This window comes from Dendropsophus ebraccatus, chromosome 3 (assembly GCF_027789765.1).
Source record: "Dendropsophus ebraccatus isolate aDenEbr1 chromosome 3, aDenEbr1.pat, whole genome shotgun sequence".
In the NCBI taxonomy this organism is placed as follows: domain Eukaryota; kingdom Metazoa; phylum Chordata; class Amphibia; order Anura; family Hylidae; genus Dendropsophus; species Dendropsophus ebraccatus.
This window is the reverse complement of record NC_091456.1, coordinates 200,020,322-200,047,335: the sequence shown is the minus strand read 5'-3', so window position 1 is coordinate 200,047,335 and position 27,014 is coordinate 200,020,322. Positions and strand designations below refer to the sequence as shown.

At 46.8% G+C, this 27,014-nt stretch overlaps 1 protein-coding gene across 1 annotated transcript in view; it reads right to left on the bottom strand.

The window, feature by feature from the left end:
- Positions 1 to 27,014, bottom strand: part of LOC138786367 (receptor-type tyrosine-protein phosphatase epsilon-like) — a 105,964-nt gene that overhangs the window by 6,145 nt on the left and 72,805 nt on the right. Inside the window, exons 14-21 of the mRNA XM_069963346.1 lie at positions 23,206 to 23,242; positions 22,435 to 22,532; positions 19,655 to 19,771; positions 17,831 to 17,985; positions 15,788 to 15,923; positions 10,875 to 11,024; positions 7,019 to 7,118; positions 3,617 to 3,696 (exon numbers count right to left, since the gene is read on the bottom strand). Coding sequence (XP_069819447.1) covers positions 3,617 to 3,696; positions 7,019 to 7,118; positions 10,875 to 11,024; positions 15,788 to 15,923; positions 17,831 to 17,985; positions 19,655 to 19,771; positions 22,435 to 22,532; positions 23,206 to 23,242 — 873 coding nt within the window. The remainder of the gene's footprint in view (positions 1 to 3,616; positions 3,697 to 7,018; positions 7,119 to 10,874; positions 11,025 to 15,787; positions 15,924 to 17,830; positions 17,986 to 19,654; positions 19,772 to 22,434; positions 22,533 to 23,205; positions 23,243 to 27,014) is intronic.

Genomic DNA, 27,014 nt, shown 5'->3' with positions numbered 1-27,014 from the left:
ATCCGGGGCCCGGGGCCACATGCATCATCCACCGCACCAGCCGGACAGGCAGGGGCCCGGGGCCACATGCATCATCCACCGCACCAGCCGGACAGGCAGGGGCCCGGGGCCACATGCATCATCCACCGCACCAGACAGGCAGGGGCCCAGGGCCACATGCATCATCCACCGCACCAGCCGGACAGGCAGGGGCCCGGGGCCACATGCATCATCCACCGCACCAGCCGGACAGGCAGGGGCCCGGGGCCACATGCATCATCCACCGCACCAGCCGGACAGGCAGGGGCCCGGGGCCACATGCATCATCCACCGCACCAGCCGGACAGGCAGGGGCCCGGGGCCACATGCATCATCCACCGCACCAGCCGGACAGGCAGGGGCCCAGGGAGACGTCCTGTATCTGCCATACTGAGCCTCACACCACACCGACCACATCAGGGACATATCCTACACCTATCCTCCTCACATTACATATCCTACACCTATCCTCCTCACATTACATATCCTACACCTATCCTCCTCACATTACATATCCTACACCTATCCTCCATACATTACATATCCTACACCTATCCTCCATATATTACATATCCTACACCTATCCTCCTCACATTACATATCCTACACCTATCCTCCATACATTACATATCCTACACCTATCCTCCTCACATTACATATCCTACACCTATCCTCCATACATTACATATCCTACACCTATCCTCCTCACATTACATATCCTACACCTATTCTCCATATATTACATATCCTACACCTATCCTCCATACATTACATATCCTACACCTATCCTCCATACATTACATATCCTACACCTATCCTCCTCACATTACATATCCTACACCTATCCTCCTCACATTACATATCCTACACCTATCCTCCATACATTACATATCCTACACCTATCCTCCTCACATTACATATCCTACACCTATCCTCCATACATTACATATCCTACACCTATCCTCCATACATTACATATCCTACACCTATCCTCCATACATTACATATCCTACACCTATCCTCCTCACATTACATATCCTACACCTATCCTCCTCACATTACATATCCTACACCTATCCTCCATATATTACATATCCTACACCTATCCTCCTCACATTACATATCCTACACCTATCCTCCTCACATTACATATCCTACACCTATCCTCCTCACATTACATATCCTACACCTATCCTCCATACATTACATATCCTACACCTATCCTCCATATATTACATATCCTACACCTATCCTCCTCACATTACATATCCTACACCTATCCTCCATACATTACATATCCTACACCTATCCTCCTTACATTACATATCCTACACCTATCCTCCTCACATTACATATCCTACACCTATCCTCCATACATTACATATCCTACACCTATCCTCCTCACATTACATATCCTACACCTATCCTCCATACATTACATATCCTACACCTATCCTCCATATATTACATATCCTACACCTATCCTCCTCACATTACATATCCTACACCTATCCTCCTCACATTACATATCCTACACCTATCCTGCATACATTACATATCCTACACCTATCCTCCATATATTACATATCCTACACCTCTCCTCCTCACATTACATATCCTACACCTATCCTCCATATATTACATATCCTACACCTATCCTCCTCACATTACATATCCTACACCTATCCTCCATACATTACATATCCTACACCTATCCTCCATATATTACATATCCTACACCTATCCTCCTCACATTACATATCCTACACCTATCCTCCATACATTACATATCCTACACCTATCCTCCATATATTACATATCCTACACCTATCCTCCTCACATTACATATCCTACACCTATCCTCCATACATTACATATCCTACACCTATCCTCCTCACATTACATATCCTACACCTATCCTCCATACATTACATATCCTACACCTATCCTCCTCACATTACATATCCTACACCTATCCTCCTCACATTACATATCCTACACCTATCCTCCTCACATTACATATCCTACACCTATCCTCCATATATTACATATCCTACACCTATCCTCCTCACATTACATATCCTACCCCTATCCTCCTCACATTACATATCCTACACCTATCCTCCTCACATTACATATCCTACACCTATCCTCCTCACATTACATATCCTACACCTATCCTCCATATATTACATATCCTACACCTATCCTCCTCACATTACATATCCTACACCTATCCTCCTCACATTACATATCCTACACCTATCCTCCTCACATTACATATCCTACACCTATCCTCCATACATTACATATCCTACACCTATCCTCCATACATTACATATCCTACACCTATCCTCCTCACATTACATATTCTACACCTATCCTCCATATATTACATATCCTACACCTAGCCTCCCTACATTACTTATCCTACACCTATCCTCCATATATTACATATCCTACACCTAGCCTCCCTACATTACTTATCCTACACCTATCCTCCTTACATTACATATCCTACACCTATCCTTCTCACATTACATATCCTACACCTATCCTCCATATATTACATATCCTACACCTATCCTCCATATATTACATATCCTGCACCTATCCTTCTTACGTTACATATCCTACACCTATCCTCCTCACATTACATATCCTACACCTATCCTCCATACATTACATATCCTACACCTATCCTCCATACATTACATATCCTACACCTATCCTCCATATATTACATATCCTACACCTATCCTCCTCACATTACATATCCTACACCTATCCTCCATACATTACATATCCTACACCTATCCTCCATACATTACATATCCTACACCTATCCTCCATACATTACATATCCTACACCTATCCTCCTCACATTACATATCCTACACCTATCCTCCATACATTACATATTCTACACCTATCCTCCATACATTACATATTCTACACCTATCCTCCATACATTACATATTCTACACCTATCCTCCATACATTACATATCCTACACCTATCCTCCATACATTACATATCCTGCACCTATCCTCCTTACATTACATATCCTACACCTATCCTCCTTACGTTACATATCCTACACCTATCCTCCATACATTACATATCCTACACCTATCCTCCATACATTACATATCCTACACCTATCCTCCTCACATTACATATCCTACACCTATCCTCCATACATTACATATCCTACACCTATCCTCCTTACATTACATATCCTACACCTATCCTCCATACATTACATATCCTACACCTATCCTCCTCACATTACATATCCTACACCTATCCTCCTCACATTACATATCCTACACCTATCCTCCTTACATTACATATCCTACACCTATCCTCCTCACATTACATATCCTACACCTATCCTCCTTACGTTACATATCCTACACCTATCCTCCATACATTACATATCCTACACCTATCCTCCTCACATTACATATCCTACACCTATCCTCCTCACATTACATATCCTACACCTATCCTCCATACATTACATATCCTACACCTATCCTCCTCACATTACATATCCTACACCTATCCTCCTTACGTTACATATGCTTCTTACATTTACAAACACAGCATTGATGTATGCGGGGGTGCCATTTCTTGCCAGTACTGACAACAGAATGGGGCGCCAGTGATCACCTGCGGAGAGAATAGGGGACCAGTCAGAGCTATAGAATTATTTATACAAAGGAATGGCCCATCCTGATGATCCCAAGCCAAACCAAGAAGCTACAAAACCCACTGAGAAAGAAAACTGCATAATAACACTACAAAAGCTTAAAGGGGTAGTGCACCAAAAATTTTTTTCTTTCAAATCAACTGCTGCCATGAACTGCCAGAAATTTGTAATTTACTTCTATTAAAAAATCTCAAGCCTTCCAGTACTTATCAGCTGCTGTGTGTCCAGCAGGAAGTCGTGTTTTCTTTCCTGTCTGACACAATGATCTCTGTTGCCTCCTCTGTCCATGTCAGGAACTGTCCAGAGAAGGAGCAGATCCCCATAGAAAACCTCTCCTGCTCTCATACAGCAGCTGATAAGTACTGGAAGGCTTGAGATTTTTTAATAGAAGTAAATTACAAATGTCTGGCACTTCATGGCAGCAGTTAATTTGAAAGAAATTTTTTTTTTGGTGCACTACCCCTTTAATCGTACACCAACCCAAAACTAAACCAGAAACATACAACCCCAATGTCTAAGCCAACAAATATTACTCCTATAGACTAGGCCAGCCAAATACCACCCCAAAGACTAAGCCAGCCAAATACCACCCCAAAGACCAAGCCGGCCAAATACCACCTCAAAGACTAAGCCGGCCAAATACCACCTCAAAGACTAAGCCGGCCAAATACCACCCCAAAGACGAAGCCAGCCAAATACAACCCCAAAGACCAAGCCGGCCAAATACCACCCCAAAGACCAAGCCGGCCAAATACCACCCCAAAGACCCAGCCGGCCAAATACCACCTCAAAGACTAAGCCGGCCAAATACCACCTCAAAGACCAAGCCGGCCAAATACCACCTCAAAGACTAAGCCGGCCAAATACCACCCCAAAGACGAAGCCAGCCAAATACCACCCCAAAGACCAAGCCGGCCAAATACCACCCCAAAGACCAAGCCGGCCAAATACCACCTCAAAGACTAAGCCGGCCAAATACCACCCCAAAGACTAAGCCAGCCAAATACCACCCCAAAGACCAAGCCGGCCAAATACCACCTCAAAGACTAAGCCGGCCAAATACCACCTCAAAGACTAAGCCGGCCAAATACCACTTCAAAGACTAATCCGGCCAAATACCACCCCAAAGACCAAGCCGGCCAAATACCACCCCAAAGACCAAGCCGGCCAAATACCACCTCAAAGACCAAGCCGGCCAAATACCACCTCAAAGACCAAGGCGGCCAAATACCACCTCAAAGACCAAGCCGGCCAAATACCACCTCAAAGACCAAGCCGGCCAAATACCACTTCAAAGACTAAGCCGGCCAAATACCACCTCAAAGACTAAGCCGGCCAAATACCACTTCAAAGACTAAGCCGGCCAAATACCACTTCAAAGACTAAGCCGGCCAAATACCACCTCAAAGACCAAGCCGGCCAAATACCACCTCAAAGACTAAGCCGGCCAAATACCACCCCAAAGACTAAGCCGGCCAAATAACACTCCAAAGACTAAGAGGGCCAAATACCACCCTAAAGACTACACTGGCCTCTACATGGCAGTGGTGCAGTGACTCCTCTACATGGCAGTGGTGCAGTGACTCCTCTACATGGCAGTGGTGCAGTGATCCCTCTACATGGCTGTGGTGCAGTGACTCCTCTACATGGCAGTGGTGCAGTGACTCCTCTACATGGCTGTGGTGCAGTGACTCCTCTACATGGCAGTGGTGCAGTGACTCCTCTACATGGCAGTGGTGCAGTGACTCCTCTAGATGGCAGTGGTGCAGTGACTCCTCTACATGGCTGTGGTGCAGTGACCCCTCTACATGGCTGTGGTGCAGTGACCCCTCTACATGGCAGTGGTGCAGTGACTCCTCTACATGGCTGTGGTGCAGTGACTCCTCTACATGGCTGTGGTGCAGTGACTCCTCTACATGGCTGTGGTGCAGTGATCCCTCTACATGGCAGTGGTGCAGTGATCCCTCTACATGGCAGTGGTGCAGTGATCCCTCTACATGGCAGTGGTGCAGTGATCCCTCTACATGGCAGTGGTGCAGTGATCCCTCTACATGGCAGTGGTGCAGTGACTCCTCTACATGGCTGTGGTGCAGTGATCCCTCTACATGGCAGTGGTGCAGTGATCCCTCTACATGGCAGTGGTGCAGTGATCCCTCTACATGGCTGTGGTGCAGTGACTCCTCTACATGGCTGTGGTGCAGTGACTCCTCTACATGGCTGTGGTGCAGTGACCCCTCTACATGGCTGTGGTGCAGTGACTCCTCTACATGGCAGTGGTGCAGTGACTCCTCTACATGGCAGTGGTGCAGTGACTCCTCTATATGGCAGTGGTGCAGTGACTCCTCTACATGGCAGTGGTGCAGTGACTCCTCTACATGGCTGTGGTGCAGTGACTCCTCTACATGGCTGTGGTGCAGTGACTCCTCTACATGGCTGTGGTGCAGTGATCCCTCTACAAGGCTGTGGTGCAGTGACCCCTCTACATGGCAGTGGTGCAGTGACCCTTCTACATGGCAGTGGTGCAGTGACTCCTCTACATGGCAGTGGTGCAGTGACCCCTCTATATAGCTGTGGTGCAGTGACCCCTCTACATGGCTGTGGTGCAGTGACCCCTCTACATGGCTGTGGTGCAGTGATCCCTCTACATGGCAGTGGTGCAGTGACCCCTCTACATGGCTGTGGTGCAGTGACTCCTCTACATGGCTGTGGTGCAGTGACCCCTCTATATAGCTGTGGTGCAGTGACCCCTCTACATGGCTGTGGTGCAGTGACCCCTCTATATGGCTGTGGTGCAGTGATCCCTCTACATGGCTGTGGTGCAGTGATCCCTCTACATGGCAGTGGTGCAGTGATCCCTCTACATGGCTGTGGTGCAGTGATCCCTCTACATGGCTGTGGTGCAGTGACCCCTCTACATGGCTGTGGTGCAGTGACCCCTCTACATGGCTGTGGTGCAGTGAGCCCTCTACATGGCTGTGGTGCAGTGATCCCTCTACATGGCTGTGGTGCAGTGACCCCTCTACATGGCTGTGGTGCAGTGATCCCTCTACATGGCAGTGGTGCAGTGACCCCTCTACATGGCTGTGGTGCAGTGATCCCTCTACATGGCTGTGGTGCAGTGACTCCTCTACATGGCTGTGGTGCAGTGACTCCTCTACATGGCAGTGGTGCAGTGATCCCTCTACATGGCTGTGGTGCAGTGACCCCTCTACATGGCTGTGGTGCAGTGACTCCTCTACAAGGCAGTGGTGCAGTGATGGGAGTTACGTTCTCTGCTCTTACCTGGCAGGATCTTGGAGTTTCGGTTCTTCTTCTGGTTTTCTGGTTTCTTCGCCTCTTTACATTGATAAATCTCATACAATTTTGTAATTTCCTCCAGAGCCTGAAAAACCATCAGTACCATCATTGGTGGAACTGACCTGCACCCCGTATCATCCCCTCTAGGACATGACCTGTACCCCGTATCATCCCCTCTAGGACATGACCTGTACCCCGTATCATCCCCTCTAGGACATGACCTGTACCCCGTATCATCACCTCTAGGACATGACCTGTACCCCGTATCATCACCTCTAGGACACGACATGTACCCGTATCATCACCTCTAGGACCTGCGACCCGTATCATCACCTCTAGGACACGACATGTACCCCGTATCATCACCTCTAGGACCTGCGACCCGTATCATTACCTCTAGGACCCGACCTGTACCCCGTATCATCACCTCTAGGACCTGACCTGTACCCCGTATCATCCCCTCTAGGACATGACCTGTACCCCGTATCATCACCTCTAGGACACGACCTGCACCCCGTATCATCAACTCTAGGACCTGTACCCCGTATCATCCCCTCTAGGACCCGACCTGTTCCCCGTATCATCACCTCTAGGACACGACCTGCACCCCGTATCATCACCTCTAGGACCCGACCTGTACCCCGTATCATCACCTCTAGGACACGACCTGTACCCTATATCATCCCCTCTAGGACCCGACCTGTACCCCGTATCATCACCTCTAGGACCTGTACCCCGTATCAACTCTAGGACCTGCACCCCGTATCATCACCTCTAGGACCCGACCTGTATCCTATATCATCACCTCAAGGACCTGTACCCCTTATCATCACCTCTAGGACCCGACCTGTACCCCGTATCATCACCTCAAGGACCCGACCTGTACCCCGTATCATCACCTCTAGGACCTGCACCCTGTGTCATCACCTCTAGGACCTGTACCCCGTATCATCACCTCTAGGACCTGCACCCCGTATCATCACCTCTAGGACCTGTACCCCGTATCATCACCTCTAGGACCTGTACCCCGTATCATCACCTCTAGGACACGACCTGTACCCCATATCATCACCTCTAGGACCTGACCTGTGTCATCACCTCTAGGACCTGACCTGTACCCCGTATCATCACCTCTAGGACCTGCACCCTGTGTCATCACCTCTAGGACCTGTACCCCGTATCATCACCTCTAGGACCTGTACCCCGTATCATCACCTCTAGGACATGACCTGTACCCCGTATCATCACCTCTAGGACCCGACCTGTACCCGGTATCATCACCTCTAGAACATGACCTGTACCCCGTATCATTACCTCTAGGACCTGTACCCCGTATCATCACCTCTAGGACCTGAACCCCGTATCATCACCTCTAGGACCTGTACCCCGTATCATCACCTCTAGGACCTGTACCCCGTATCATCACCTCTAGGACCTGTACCCCGTCTCATTACCTCTAGGACACGACCTGCACCCAGTATCATCACCTCTAGAACCCGATCTGTACCCCATATCATCACCTCTAGAACCCGATCTGTACCCCGTATCATCACCTCTAGGACCTGTACCCCGTATCATTACCTCTAGGACACGACCTGCACCCAGTATCATCACCTCTAGAACCCGATCTGTACCCCATATCATCACCTCTAGAACCCGATCTGTACCCCGTATCATCACCTCTAGGACCTGTACCCCGTATCATCACCTCTAAGACCTGTACCCCGTATCATTACCTCTAGGACACGACCTGTACCCCGTATCATCACCTCTAGGACCCGACCTGTACCCCTTATCATCACCTCTAGGACCTGTACCCCATATCATCACCTCTAGGACCCGATCTGTACCCTGTATCATCACCTCTAGGACCCGACCTGTACCCCTTATCATCACCTCTAGGACCTGTACCCCATATCATCACCTCTAGGACCCGATCTGTACCCCGTATCATCACCTCTAGGACCTGTACCCCGTATCATCACCTCTAGGACATGACCTGTACCCCGTATCATCACCTCTAGGACCTGTACCCCGTATCATCACCTCTAGGACCTGTACCCCATATCATTACCTCTAGGACCTGACCTGTACCCCTTATCATCACCTCTAGGACCTGACCTGCACCCCGTATCATCACCTCTAGGACCTGACCTGTACCCCGTATCATCACCTCTAGGACCTGTACCCCATATCATTACCTCTAGGACCTGACCTGTACCCCTTATCATCACCTCTAGGACCTGACCTGCACCCCGTATCATCACCTCTAGGACATTACCTGCACCCCATATCATTACCTCTAGGACCTGACCTATGTCATCACCTCTAGGACCCGACCTGCACCCCGTATCATAACCTCTAGGACACGACCTGTACCCCGTATCATGACCTCTAGGACCTGACCTGCACCCCGTATCATCACCTCTAGGACCTGACCTGTACCCCATATCATCACCTCTAGGACCTGTACACTGTACCCTGTATCATAACCTCTAGGACCTGTACCCGTATCATCACCTCTAGAACCTGCACCCCGTATCATCACCTCTAGGACCTGTACCCCGTATCATCACCTCTAGGACCTGTACCCCGTATCATCACCTCTAGGACCTGACCTGCACCCCGTATCATCACCTCTAGGACCCGACCTGTACCCCATATCATCACCTCTAGGACCCGATCTGTACCCCGTATCATAACCTCTAGCACCTGACCTGTACCCCTTATCATCACCTCTAGGACCTGTACCCCTTATCATCACCTCTAGGACCTGTACCCCGTATCATCACCTCTAGGACCTGCACCCCGTATCATCACCTCTAGGACCTGTACCCCGTATCTTCACCTCTAGGACACGACCTGCACCCAGTATCATCACCTCTAGGACCTGCACCCAGTATCATCACCTCTAAGACCTGTACCCCGTATCATCACCTCTAGGACCCGACCTGTACCCCGTATCATCACCTCTAGGACCCGACCTGTACCCCGTATCATCACCTCTAGGACCTGTACCCCGTATCTTCACCTCTAGGACCCGACCTGCACCCAGTATCATCACCTCTAGGACCTGCACCCAGTATCATCACCTCTAAGACCTGTACCCCGTATCATCACCTCTAGGACCCGACCTGTACCCCGTATCATCACCTCTATGACCTGTACCCCGTATCTTCACCTCTAGGACCCGACCTGCACCCAGTATCATCACCTCTAGGACCTGTACCCCGTATCATCACCTCTAAGACCTGTACCCCGTATCATCACCTCTAGGACCCGACCTGTACCCCGTATCATCACCTCTAGGACCTGACCTGTACCCCGTATCATCACCTCTAGGACCTGCGACCCGTATCATTAACTCTAGGACCCGACCTGTACCCCGTATCATCACCTCTAGGACCCGACCTGTACCCCGTATCATCACCTCTAGGACCTGCACCCCGTATCATCACCTCTAGGACCTGACCTGTACCCCGTATCATCACCTCTAGGACCTGCACCCCGTATCATTAACTCTAGGACCCGACCTGTACCCCGTATCATCACCTCTAGGACCTGTACCCCGTATCATCACCTCTAGGACCCGACCTGTACCCCGTATCATCACCTCTAGGACCCGACCTGTACCCCATATCATCACATCTAGGACATGACCTGCACCCGGTATCATCACCTTTAGGACCTGCACCCCGTATCATCACCTCTAGGACCTGCACCCCGTATCATCACCTCTAGGACCTGTCACTACGACATTGTCCCCCCCCCCCCCCCTCGGTATAAATCATATATAACCCCATGTGATATAAACTCCACCACACCAGGTGAATATTCCTACCTGGAATTCCTTCTCATAGCCGTCCAGGTGAGTGTGGGGGTCCCGCCTGGTCATGTGACTAAGGTGTCTGGGAATGTCGGGCACCGGCACACTGGTCGTGCCGCACAGCAGGGTCTCCACCAGGATGTCGTATAGGAAGATGTACTGTTCCTGTGACATAACATAATAGCGATGACATCATCACCACATGGGGGCTGCACCCCAGACTATATATACAGGTCACTATATCACAATGTACACAACCAGACCCCCCCCCCCCAGTCACATGACTGACTCCGACCTCATATGTGCCTGCTCTGGGGTCACCATGACGACATCCCTGCATGGACTTCCTGTCATGTGACTGGCAGGATCCTGAGGAAGGAGGCCGGAGGAGCAGCGGGATGCGGGGGGAGGTCAGTAACCAAAGCTTTAGGGGGGATATTATATGTGTGGAAGCAGGGGCGTAGCTAATGTCTCCTGGGCCCTGGTGCGAGAGGCCAACTTGGGCCCCCCCCCCCCTCCTTTCACGACCAAGTGATGCTATTGTTGTGTGTGTGTGTGTGTGTATATATATATATATATATATATATATATATATATATATATATATATATATATATATATTATATATATACACAGTGGTGCCTTGGATTATGAGCATAATTCGTTCCAGGACCGTGCTTGTAATCCAAATCCACTCTTAAACCAAAGCAAATTTTCCTATAAGAAATCATGTAAATGCAGACAATTGGTTCCGCACCCCAAATATATTTATTATTCTGTACTGTACAGTAATGAAGAGGATGGGAAACACAAGGGTGGACAGAGACTGCAGGGAGTATGAAGGAATGAGCAGGGCAGATGTGGGCACATACATGCAGCACTCTCTGTCCGGGGAGAGAGGGGTTACAGCTATGGAGAGATTACCCCCCCACACACAGTCCTGTCCCCTGATGTAAGCCCCAGCCTGAAGGGGATCTGCTATGATTTGGAAGGTGTTTAGAGTACAGTGCTGTAGACCCCGCTATGCAGGCCATGCCCCTTCTCCACTCGCGCTCCCACCCAATACAGGAAGTTCTTAAACCAAAGCAATGCTCTTAAACCAAGTCACAATTTTGAAAAACTGTGAGCTCTTCAACCAAAACGCTCTTAAACGAAGTTACTCTTAAACCAAGGTACCACTGTATATATATATATATATATATATATATATATATATATATATATATACACACATACACACACACACACACACACACCAAGACAGATATTACCTATTACTGCCATACTGTTACCGACCAAATCCTGTATACTGAGACCAATATTACCAGTAATACCAGTATATAGGGAGGAAACATTACCGCCACACCACAACCACTACCATCACCACCATATTGTTACTGACCAAATCCAGTATACTAAATCACCTCATCCAGTCATATAGAGGTGGCCCCAGCTCTACACAGGTTCTATACACCATATACATTACAGTGCAGTTATATCAGGTGACTCACAGGGGACGTCTTCTCTGATCGGAGTTCTTTCCTTTTCATCATCTTCTCCATCCGCCCTGGGCCGTTATGAGAACTTCTCCGAGCCACGAATCCACAGAATCTGCCAGACAGACATATTAGGCTCCTCACTCTGACACCATCCTCATCTCTCTACACATCTGTACTGTCCCCTTTACACACTCATTTAGTGGGTAGCCCTGACTCTATGTGACCTCCTAATAATATATGCCCCCCTCTGTGTATTCCCTCTCCCCCTATGTTGCCCCCCCAAATAGATGGCCCCCTCTACCCCCTCCCTTATAGATGGCCCCCTCTACCCCCCTCCCTTATAGATGGCCCCCTCTACCCCCCCCCCCTTATGGATGGTCCCCTCTCCCCCCACCCTCCCTTATGAATGGCCCCCTCTCCCCCCACCCTCCCTTATAGATGGTCCCCTTCCCCCCCCCCTCCCTTATAGATGGTCCCCTTCCCCCCCCCCTCCCTTATAGATGGTCCCCTTCCCCCCCCTCCCTTATAGATGGTCCCCTTTCCCCCCCTCCCTTATAGATGGTCCCCTTTCCCCCCTTTATAGATGGTCCCCTTCCTCCCTCCCTTTATAGATGGTCCCCTTCCTCCCTCCCTTTATAGATGGTCCCCTTTCCCCCCCTTTATAGATGGTCCCCTTTCCCCCCCTTTATAGATGGTCCCCTTCCTCCCTCCCTTTATAGATGGTCCCCTTCCTCCCTCCCTTTATAGATGGTCCCCTTCCTCCCTTTATAGATGGTCCCCTTCCTCCCTCCCTTATAGATGGTCCCCTTTCCCCCCCCCCACCCTCATAGATGGCCCCCTCCTTTCCCCCCACCCTCATAAATGCCCCCCTCCTTCCCCCCCACCCTCATAAATGCCCCCCTCCTTTCCCCCCACCCTCATAAATGCCCCCCTCCTTCCCCCCCCACCCTCATAGATGGCCCCCTCCTTTCCCCCACCCTCATAGATGGCCCCCTCTTTTCCCCCCACCCTCATAGATGGCCCCCTCCTTTCCCCCCACCCTCATAGATGGCCCCCTCCTTTCCCCCCACCCTCATAGATGGCCCCCTCCTTTCCCCCCACCCTCATAGATGGCCCCCTCCTTTCCCCTCACCCTCATAGATGGCCCCCTCCTTTCCCCCCACCCTCATAGATGGCCCCCTCCTTTCCCCCCACCCTCATAGATGGCCCCCTCCTTTCCCCCCACCCTCATAGATGGCCCCCTCCTTTCCCCCCACCCTCATAGATGGCCCCCTCCTTTCCCCCCACCCTCATAGATGGCCCCCTCCTTTCCCCCCACCCTCATAGATGTCCCCCTCTTTCCCCCCACCCTCATAGATGGCCCCCTCCTTTCCCCCCACCCTCATAGATGGCCCCCTCTTTCCCCCCACCCTCATAGATGCCCCCCTCCCTCATAGATGGCCCCCTCCTTTCCCCCCACCCTCATAGATGGCCCCCTCCTTTCCCTCCACCCTCATAGATGGCCCCCTCTTTCCCCCCACCCTCATAGATGCCCCCCTCCCTCATAGATGCCCCCCTCCTTTCCCCCCACCCTCATAGATGTCCCCCTCTTTCCCCCCACCCGTACAGGCTGATAAAAAAACAAAACTTAACTCACCTGACATCGCGCTCCCACGTTGATCCTCACTCCTTCGCCTCCGGTCTGTCCCCGACTGCTGCGCGGCTGCCGGGGGTGTCGCGTCTTATCCCCGGCAGCGCGCGCATCCCAGAACTCCCTGCGCGCCGGAAACCGGAAGTCAGGGCCCAAGGCGCGCAGGGAGTTCTGGGATGCGCGCGCTGCCGGGGGTAAGACGCGACACCCCCGGCAGCCGCGCAGAAGCCGGGGAAAGACGGAGCCAGTCTCTTGTGACCGCAAGCAAAACAATGCTTGCGGTCACAAGAGTGATTGATCGGGGGGCCCCGCGGGCCCCCCTTGTGGCGGGCCCGGTCGCGGCGGCGACCCCCGCGACCACGGTGGCTACGCCACTGTGTGGAAGCGGCACATGCGCTATTGTATCAGTTATATATCATTCATGGTCATATATATATATATATATATATATATATTTACCCAATATATATATATATATTTTAAAGGGGTTGTTCACCCCAAATATTTATCTTTCAAATCAAGTGGTGTCAGAAAATGCAAGAGATTTGTAACATACAGCAGCTGATAAGTACTGGAAGACTGGAGATAGTAGTATGTCCTGCAGGAAGTGGTGTATTCTCTCCAGTCCTCCAGTACTTATCAGCTGCTGTCTGTCCTGCAGGAAGTGGTGTATTCTCTCCAGTCTGACACAGTGCTCTCTGCTGCCACCTCTGTCCATGTCAGGAACTGTCCAGAGCAGCAGCAAATCCCCATAGAAAACCTCTCCTGCTCTGGACAGTTCCGCTTGAGAAAGGCTGGTGCATCAGCCGAAACATTGCATTTCCCGGTGTAATAAAGTACCCATGTGTGAATTGACACTTAGATGGTGTCTCCATATTTCTATTTTTGGACTTTGGTCGGAGCGGGATCCAGCCTGGTGAGGCGTGCATCTTCTAATCTGTGGATTTACAGTGATGTTGGGACTGTATTTGGTTATAGCTGTAGATCCCTGTCCAGGAGAGAAGACTATAGACCTCCCTGATGTCCAGGAGAGAAGACTATAGACCTCCCTTATTGTCCAGGAGCCTCCTCCTCTGCTCAGCTGTAGATCCTGGTCCAGGAGAGAAGGCCATAGACCTCCCTGATGTCCGGCAGCCTCCTCCTCTGCTCGCTGTAGATCCTGGTCCAGGAGAGAAGGCTATAGACCTCCCTGATGTCCGGCAGCCTCCTCCTCTGCTCGCTGTAGATCCTGGTCCAGGAGAGAAGACTATAGACCTCCCTGATGTCCAGGAGCCTCCTCCTCTGCTCAGCTGTAGATCCTGGTCCAGGAGAGAAGACTATAGACCTCCCTGATGTCCGGCAGCCTCCTCCTCTGCTCACTGTAGATCCTGGTCCAGGAGAGAAGACTATAGACCTCCCTGATGTCCAGGAGAGAAGACTATAGACCTCCCTGATGTCCGGCAGCCTCCTCCTCTGCTCACTGTAGATCCTGGTCCAGGAGAGAAGACTATAGACCTCCCTGATGTCCAGGAGAGAAGACTATAGACCTCCCTGATGTCCGGCAGCCTCCTCCTCTGCTCGCTGTAGATCCTGGTCCAGGAGAGAAGACTATAGACCTCCCTGATGTCCAGGAGAGAAGACTATAGACCTCCCTGATGTCCAGGAGCCTCCTCCTCTGCTCACTGTAGAAGGAGCCACCAGAGGAGAAGCAGCAGGTACAACAATCTGAGTGCGGACATACTTAATCCCCTCCTAACATAACCCTTACTGCCCCCATGTGGTGGGGGAGGGCGATGAGGACACATCTGGTGTGGCGGCACCTGGTTCTGCACCATGCTTATCCTCTTCTTGCGGAGCTGGTTGACGCAACCGAACACATTCACCTTCTTCGCAGCCTTCGCCATCTTCAGCAGGAAATCCAGAGCTATGAACGTCCCGGTTCTACCAATCCCAGCACTATAAGGAGAGGAAGAGAAAGGTGTAGGGAGGTATACAGAGGAGGGTATACAGAGGAGGGTATACAGAGGAGGGTATACAGATGGTTCCCAAATCGTAACCAGTATATGCTACTAGTGTACAGTTCTATGCCAGACCAATATACATAGTCCACCAATAGTACTGCAGCCATACTACCTGCATAATATTATCCACTATACTGCAAGCCAAGGTGTACATATAATAGTACCGTCTATAGTGCTCATATAATAGTACCGTCTATAGCCATCATATAATAGTACCATCTTTAGTGCTCATATAATAGTACCGTCTATAGTGCTCATATAATAGTACCGTCTATAGCCATCATATAATAGTACCGTCTATAGTGCTCATATAATAGTACCGTCTATAGTGCTCATATAATAGTACCGTCTATAGCCATCATATAATAGTACCGTCTATAGCCATCATATAATAGTACCGTCTATAGTGCTCATATAATAGTACCATCTATAGTGCTCATATAATAGTACCGTCTATAGCCATCATATAATAGTACCGTCTATAGTGCTCATATAATAGTACCGTCTATAGCCATCATATAATAGTACCGTCTATAGCCATCATATAATAGTACCATCTATAGTGCTCATATAATAGTACCGTCTATAGCCATCATATAATAGTACCATCTATAGTGCTCATATAATAGTACCATCTATAGTGCTCATATAATAGTACCGTCTATAGCCATCATATAATAGTACCATCTATAGTGCTCATATAATAGTACCATCTATAGTGCTCATATAATAGTACCATCTATAGTGCTCATATAATAGTACCATCTATAGCCATCATATAATAGTACCATCTATAGTGCTCATATAATAGTACCGTCTATAGCCATCATATAATAGTGCCGTCTATAGCCATCATATAATAGTACCATCTATAGTGCTCATATAATAGTACCATCTATAGTGCTCATATAATAGTACCGTCTATAGTGCTCATATAATAGTACCGTCTATAGCCATCATATAATAGTGCCGTCTATAGTGCTCATACAATAGTTCCGTCTATAGTGCTTATATAATAGTACAGTCTATAGTGCTCATATAATAGTACAGTCTATAGTGCTCATATAATAGTACCGTCTATAGTGCTCATATAATAGTACCATCTATAGCCATCATATAATAGTACCATCTATAGCCATCATATAATAGTGCCGTCTATAGTGCTCATATAATAGTACCATCTATAGCCATCATATAATAGTACCGTCTATAGTGCTCATATAATAGTACCATCTATAGCCATCATATAATAGTACCATCTATAGTGCTCATATAATAGTGCCGTCTATAGTGCTCATATAATAGTACCGTCTATAGTGCTCATATAATAGTACCATCTATAGCCATCATATAATAGTACCATCTATAGTGCTCATATAATAGTGCCGTCTATAGTGCTCATATAATAGTACCATCTATAGTGCTCATATAATAGTACCATCTATAGTGCTCATATAATAGTGCCGTCTATAGTGCTCATATAATAGTACCGTCTATAGCCATCATATAATAGTACCATCTATAGTGCTCATATAATAGTACCGTCTATAGCCATCATATAATAGTGCCGTCTATAGTGCTCATATAATAGTACCATCTATAGTGCTCATATAATAGTACCATCTATAGTGCTCATATAATAGTACCGTCTATAGTGCTCATATAATAGTGCCGTCTATAGTGTAGTAGTGGTCATACTGTGCAATAGTATATAATAGTAGCAGCCATAGTGCTCATCTCATACCAGTCATGCCCCACGAGCTGTATACCCTCCAGTACAGTATAAGTGTATACATCTCCCTCCTCTGTCATGGAAGGTGAGGCAGTGACCACTGATAGTACCTGCAGTGCACAATGACCGGGCCCGATCCCGCCGTGTAGCTCTTGTTCATCTGATCCACAAGACGCAATAAACTGGACATCTTACTGGGCACCCCGTGGTCCGGCCACTCCAGGTAATGGAGCTGCTCCACCGTCATCTGTACTGTAGAGTGCGCCTGGTGAGAGCGGAACAGCGTCAGCGGGATCCCCCCATATATAATGTATGATCGTGGGGGATCCCCCATATGTAATATATGATGGTGAGGGATCCCCCCATATATAATGTATATTACTGAAGGGGATTCCCCCATATATAATGTATGATGGTGAGGGGGATTCCCCCATATATAATGTATGATGGTGAGGGGGATTCCCCCATATATAATGTATGATGGTGAGGGGGATTCCCCCATATATAATGTATAATGGTGAGGGGGATTCCCCCATATATAATGTATGATAGTGAGGGGATCCCCCCATATATAATGTATGATGTCAGTGAGATTATCCCCCCCATATATAATGTATGATAGTGAGGGGGATCCTCCCATATATAATGTATGATGGTGAGGGGGATCCTCCCATATATAATGTATATTACTGAGGGGGATCCTCCCATATATAATGTATGATGGTGAGGGGTATCCCCCATATATAATGTATGATGGTGAGGGGGATTCCCCCATATATAATGTATGATGGTGAGGGGGATTCCCCCATATATAATGTATGATGGTGAGGGGGATTCCCCCATATATAATGTATGATGGTGAGGGGGATTCCCCCATATATAATGTATATTACTGAGGGGGATCCTCCCATATATAATGTATAATAGTGAGGGGGATCCTCCCATATATAATGTATGATGGTGAGGGGTATCCCCCATATATAATGTATGATGGTGAGGGGTATCCCCCATATATAATGTATGATGGTGAGGGGGATTCCCCCATATATAATGTATGATGGTGAGGGGGATTCCCCCATATATAATGTATGATGGTGAGGGGATTCCCCCATATATAATGTATGATGGTGAGGGGGATTCCCCCATATATAATGTATGATGGTGAGGGGGATTCCCCCATATATAATGTATGATGGTGAGGGGGATTCCCCCATATATAATGTATATTACTGAGGGGGATCCCCCCATATATAATGTATGATGGTGAAGGGTATCCCCCATATATAATGTATGATGGTGAGGGGTATCCCCCATATATAATGTATGATGGTGAGGGGGATTCCCCCATATATAATGTATGATGGTGAGGGGGATTCCCCCATATATAATGTATGATGGTGAGGGGGATTCCCCCATATATAATGTATGATGGTGAGGGGGATTCCCCCATATATAATGTATGATGGTGAGGGGGATTCCCCCATATATAATGTATGATGGTGAGGGGGATTCCCCCATATATAATGTATGATGGTGAGGGGGATTCCCCCATATATAATGTATATTACTGAGGGGGATCCCCCCATATATAATGTATATTACTGAGGGGGATCCCCCCATATATAATGTATATTACTGAGGGGGATCCCCCCATATATAATGTATGATGGTGAGGGGGATTCCCCCATATATAATGTATGATGGTGAGGGGGATCCTCCCATATATAATGTATATTACTGAGGGGGATCCCCCCATATATAATGTATGATGGTGAGGGGTATCCCCCATATATAATGTATAATAGTGAGGGGGATCCCCCCATATATAATGTATGATGGTGAGGGGGATCCCCCCATATATAATGTATGATGGTGAGGGGTGTCGGGGTATAGGGGCTCCATCTGACTATATGGGCGTCCATATTGCTCCTCACCTTCTTCAGGCTGAAGCTCCTGCTGGTGATGGCTCCGGACTGCACTACTTTCTGTAAGGAGACGGTGATGTCGCCGTAGGTCTGGACGTGTTCTGGCCAATAACAGTGACATTTTACCTGTACCGTATAGGAAACATATAGGATATAGCCATATATATAGGATGAGGAACCTCAGTCATCACCATCTATAGTCCCATCCTATATCACCCCCAGTCACCATCTATAGTCCCGTCCTATATCCCCCCCAGCCACCATCTATAGTCCCGTCCTATATCCCCCCCCAGTCACCATCTATAGACCCATCCTATATCACCCCCAGTCACCATCTATAGTCCCATCCTATATCCCCCCAGTCACCATCTATAGTCCCGTCCTATATCCCCCCCCAGCCACCATCTATAGTCCCATCCTATATCACCCCCAGTCACCATCTATAGTCCCGTCCTATATCCCCCCAGCCACCGTCTATAGTCCCGTCCTATATCACCCCCCAGCCACCATCTATAGTCCCATCCTATATCACCCCCAGTCACCATCTATAGTCCCGTCCTATATCCCCCCAGTCACCATCTATAGTCCCATCCTATATCACCCCCAGTCACCATCTATAGTCCCATCCTATATCCCCCCCCAGCCACCATCTATAGTCCCGTCCTATATCACCCCCCAGTCACCATCTATAGTCCCGTCCTATATCACCCCCAGCCACCATCTATAGACCCGTCCTATATCACCCCCAGTCACCATCTATAGTCCCATCCTATATCCCCCCCAGCCACCATCTATAGTCCGGTCCTATATCCCCCCAGTCACCATCTATAAACCCGTCCTATATCCCCCCCCCAGCCACCATCTATAGTCCCGTCCTATATCATCCCCCCAGCCACCATCTATAGTCCCGTCCTATATCACCCCCAGTCACCATCTATAGTCCTGTCCTATATCACCCCCAGTCACCATCTATAGTCCCGTCCTATATCCCCCCCCAGCCACCATCTATAGTCCCGTCCTATATCACCCCCAGTCACCATCTATAGTCCCGTCCTATATCACCCCCAGTCACCATCTATAGTCCCGTCCTATATCCCCCCCAGTCACCATCTATAGTCCCATCCTATATCCCCCCCTTCGGTAGTCACCATCTATAGTCCCATCCTATATCACCCCCCAGTCACCATCTATAGTCCCATCCTATATCCCCCCCCAGTCACCATCTATAGTCCCGTCCTATATCATCCCCCCAGCCACCATCTATAGTCCCGTCCTATATCCCCCCAGTCACCATCTATAGTCCCGTCCTATATCCCCCCCCAGCCACCATCTATAGACCCATCCTATATCCCCCCAGTCACCATCTATAGTCCCGTCCTATATCCCCCCCAGCCACCATCTATAGTCCCGTCCTATATCCCCCCAGCCACCGTCTATAGTCCCGTCCTATATCCCCCCCAGTCACCATCTATAGTCCCGTCCTATATCACCCCCAGTCACCATCTATAGTCCCGTCCTATATCACCCCAGTCACCATCTATAGTCCCGTCCTATATCCCCCCCAGTCACCATCTATAGTCCCGTCCTATACCACCCCCAGTCTCCATCTATAGTCCCATCCTATATCACCCCCAGTCTCCATCTATAGTCCCGTCCTATATCACCCCAGTCACCATCTATAGTCCCGTCCTATATCACCCCCAGTCACCATCTATAGTCCCGTCCTATATCACCCCCCAGTCACCATCTATAGTCCCATCCTATACCACCCCCAGTCACCATCTATAGTCCCGTCCTATATCACCCCCAGTCACCATCTATAGTCCCGTCCTATATCACCCCAGTCACCATCTATAGTCCCGTCCTATATCACCCCCAGTCACCATCTATAGTCCCGTCCTATATCACCCCCAGTCACCATCTATAGTCCCGTCCTATATCACCCCCCAGTCACCATCTATAGTCCCATCCTATACCACCCCCAGTCACCATCTATAGTCCCGTCCTATATCACCCCCAGTCACCATCTATAGACCCGTCCTATATCCTCCCCAGTCACCGTCTATAGTCCCGTCCTATATCACCCCCCCAGTCACCATCTATAGTCCCGTCCTATATCACCCCCAGTCACCATCTATAGTCCCGTCCTATATCACCCCCAGTCACCATCTATAGACCCGTCCTATATCCTCCCCAGTCACCATCTATAGTCCCGTCCTATATCACCCCCCAGTCACCATCTATAGTCCCATCCTATACCACCCCCAGTCACCATCTATAGTCCCGTCCTATATCACCCCCAGTCACCATCTATAGACCCGTCCTATATCCTCCCCAGTCACCGTCTATAGTCCCGTCCTATATCACCCCCCCAGTCACCATCTATAGTCCCGTCCTATATCCCCCCCTTCAGTAGTCACCGTCTATAGTCCCGTCCTATATCCCCCCCTTCAGTAGTCACCGTCTATAGTCCCGTCCTATATCCCCCCTTCAGTAGTCACCGTCTATAGTCCCGTCCTATATCCCCCCTTCAGTAGTCACCGTCTATAGTCCCGTCCTATATCCCCCCTTCAGTAGTCACCGTCTATAGTCCCGTCCTATATCCCCCCTTCAGTAGTCACCGTCTATAGTCCCGTCCTATATCCCCCCTTCAGTAGTCACCGTCTATAGTCCCGTCCTACATCCCCCCTTCAGTAGTCACCGTCTATAGTCCCGTCCTACATCCCCCCTTCAGTAGTCACCGTCTATAGTCCCGTCCTATATCCCCCCTTCAGTAGTCACCGTCTTACCTTATTATGCTCCTCCAGAGCAGTCAACATGACTATGACCGAGCTGCCCTCCTGCCACACCATGCTCCAGAAGTCGCCTGTCGTCTCAGGAAGGGGACCTGCAGCAAGATGAAAACAGACCGACATTACAGAGATGTAGAGAAGCCATCAGTCAGATCTCATAGCACCCCATGGATGGTACTTATTAAAGGGGATCTCCACTTTAGGAAGGTCACTTGCCAATCAGTTCATCACAAAGTGTCCTCCTGCCTGGAACCTCGGTGATCAGCTGTGATGTGTGGGGAGACCTGTTGTAAGGGTCCAGTGTCTCTGCAGCGCCCCCAGAGGAGAAGGTAAGTATTACACCCCGTCCATCACGGGGCTGTCTGTGTGCTACAGGGCACGGCGGATCCTCCGGAGTAAGAGACACCCTGTACATCTCTGGAGAAGGTAGGAGGAGCTGGGGCAGAGGACCACCCTCTTAATTCATAACTCTGATAGTTTTTCTAAATTATACTATTCCTTTGAAGAAGCAATCCCAGAGTATTTTTCTTTTTTTTCAGTATAATAGACACCCCCCATTACTATTCCTGCAGTGTCATCTGTTTTATCCCGGCTCTGCTCTTTTCTTATATATATTTGCTGTATCTGGGTCATGTGACCTAGGGTCAGCCACCATACTGACTTTCAGATTCCAATCTCCACTCTTTCCCTTTCAAGTCTGCTATCAATCCCATAATGCATCAGCACAGTATCACACGGGCAATGATAGGAAATGATAGAGGCACTCACCTTGAGTTGCTATGTAGAAGTGTGGGGCCCTGTAACCCTGTGAATGGAGAGAGTCAGTGAGGAGGAGTGCGGTACTCACACACAATCATTCTGTACTACACATCATCCATCAATATAAAGGAGAACACATGAGCTTCTTAAAGGGACAGCGCCATCAGGTGATGTAAACTCTTTGATCAATCGTCAGCCGTCGGCCGCTCAGCACTATTACACGTAGCGATATGCGGTCGGCGGCCAATGATTTTAGGTCCGGCCCTAAAGAAACAATCAGCTGATGACTGTTTCATGATCGTTGTCTCTATTACACAGTGATGCGCGGTCGGCGACCAATGATTGTCTCTTATACACAGAGTGATCCAACAAAATTTTTCGAATTACTTTAGTATCTGACTCTAATCCGTAAAAGTAAATCTAGGTGACATCCAACCCTAAAGACTTGGCCACCAACTTTAGTAATGTAGAATAATACGTACATCTATATAATAGCAGCTGTAGTATAATACGTACATCTATATAAGACTGGCTGTAGTATAATACGTACATCTATATAAGAGCGGCTGATGTATAATACGTACATCTATATAAGCCTGGCTGTAGTATAATACGTAGAGTACATCTATATAAGCGCGGCTGTAGTATAATACGTACATCTATATAAGAGCGGCTGTAGTATAATACATATATCTATATAAGAGCGGCTGTAGTATAATACGTACATCTATATAAGAGCGGCTGTAGTATAATACGTACATCTATATAAGAGCAGCTGTAGTATAATACATATATCTATATAAGAGCGGCTGTAGTATAATACATATATCTATATAAGCGCGGCTGTAGTATAATACGTACATCTATATAAGAGCAGCTGTAGTATAATACATATATCTATATGAGCCAGGCTGTAGTATAATACGTACATCTATATAAGAGCAGCTGTAGTATAATACATATATCTATATGAGCCAGGCTGTAGTATAATACGTACATCTATATAAGAGCGGCTGTAGTATAATATGTACATCTATATAATAGCAGCTGTAGTATAATACATATATCTATATAAGCCAGGCTGTAGTATAATACGTACATCTATATAAGAGCGGCTGTAGTATAATATGTACATCTATATAATAGCAGCTGTAGTATAATACATATATCTATATAAGAGCGGCTGATGTATAATACGTACATCTATATAAGAGCGGCTGTAGTATAATACATATATCTATATAAGAGCGGCTGTAGTATAATACGTACATCTATATAAGCCAGGCTGTAGTATAATACATATATCTATATAAGCGCGGCTGTAGTATAATACATATAGCTATATAAGAGCGGCTGTAGTATAATACATATAGCTATATAAGAGCGGCTGTAGTATAATACATATATCTATATAAGAGCGGCTGTAGTATAATACATATATCTATATAAGCGCGGCTGTAGTATAATACATATAGCTATATAAGAGCGGCTGTAGTATAATACGTACATCTATATAAGAGCGGCTGTAGTATAATACGTACATCTATATAAGAGCGGCTGTAGTATAATACATATATCTATATAAGAGCAGCTGTAGTATAATACATATATCTATATAAGAGCGGCTGTAGTATAATACATACATCTATATAAGCCAGGCTGTAGTATAATACATATAGCTATATAAGAGCGGCTGTAGTATAATACGTACATCTATATAAGAGCGGCTGTAGTATAATACGTACATCTATATAAGAGCAGCTGTAGTATAATACGTACATCTATATAAGCCAGGCTGTAGTATAATACGTACATCTATATAAGAGCGGCTGTAGTATAATACGTACATCTATATAAGCCAGGCTGTAGTATAATACATACATCTATATAATAGCAGCTGTAGTATAATACGTACATCTATATAAGCCAGGCTGTAGTATAATACGTACATCTATATAAGCCAGGCTGTAGTATAATACATATATCTATATAAGCCAGGCTGTAGTATAATACATACATCTATATAAGCCAGGCTGTAGTATAATACATATAGCTATATAAGAGCGGCTGTAGTATAATACATATATCTATATAAGCGCGGCTGTAGTATAATACATATATCTATATAAGAGCGGCTGTAGTATAATACGTACATCTATATAATAGCAGCTGTAGTATAATACATATATTTATATAAGCGCGGCTGTAGTATAATACGTACATCTATATAAGAGCAGCTGTAGTATAATACATATATCTATATAAGAGCAGCTGTAGTATAATACATATATCTATATAAGAGCGGCTGTAGTATAATACATATATCTATATAAGAGCGGCTGTAGTATAATACGTACATCTATATAATAGCAGCTGTAGTATAATACATATATCTATATGAGCCAGGCTGTAGTATAATACGTACATCTATATAAGAGCGGCTGTAGTATAATATGTACATCTATATAATAGCAGCTGTAGTATAATACATATATCTATATAAGCCAGGCTGTAGTATAATACGTACATCTATATAAGAGCGGCTGTAGTATAATATGTACATCTATATAATAGCAGCTGTAGTATAATACATATATCTATATAAGAGCGGCTGATGTATAATACGTACATCTATATAAGAGCGGCTGTAGTATAATACATATATCTATATAAGAGCGGCTGTAGTATAATACGTACATCTATATAAGCCAGGCTGTAGTATAATACATATATCTATATAAGCGCGGCTGTAGTATAATACATATAGCTATATAAGAGCGGCTGTAGTATAATACATATAGCTATATAAGAGCGGCTGTAGTATAATACATATATCTATATAAGAGCGGCTGTAGTATAATACATATATCTATATAAGCGCGGCTGTAGTATAATACATATAGCTATATAAGAGCGGCTGTAGTATAATACGTACATCTATATAAGAGCGGCTGTAGTATAATACGTACATCTATATAAGAGCGGCTGTAGTATAATACATATATCTATATAAGAGCAGCTGTAGTATAATACATATATCTATATAAGAGCGGCTGTAGTATAATACATACATCTATATAAGCCAGGCTGTAGTATAATACATATAGCTATATAAGAGCGGCTGTAGTATAATACGTACATCTATATAAGAGCGGCTGTAGTATAATACGTACATCTATATAAGAGCAGCTGTAGTATAATACGTACATCTATATAAGCCAGGCTGTAGTATAATACGTACATCTATATAAGAGCGGCTGTAGTATAATACGTACATCTATATAAGCCAGGCTGTAGTATAATACATACATCTATATAATAGCAGCTGTAGTATAATACGTACATCTATATAAGCCAGGCTGTAGTATAATACGTACATCTATATAAGCCAGGCTGTAGTATAATACATATATCTATATAAGCCAGGCTGTAGTATAATACATACATCTATATAAGCCAGGCTGTAGTATAATACATATAGCTATATAAGAGCGGCTGTAGTATAATACATATATCTATATAAGCGCGGCTGTAGTATAATACATATATCTATATAAGAGCGGCTGTAGTATAATACGTACATCTATATAATAGCAGCTGTAGTATAATACATATATTTATATAAGCGCGGCTGTAGTATAATACGTACATCTATATAAGAGCAGCTGTAGTATAATACATATATCTATATAAGAGCAGCTGTAGTATAATACATATATCTATATAAGAGCGGCTGTAGTATAATACATATATCTATATAAGAGCGGCTGTAGTATAATACGTACATCTATATAATAGCAGCTGTAGTATAATACATA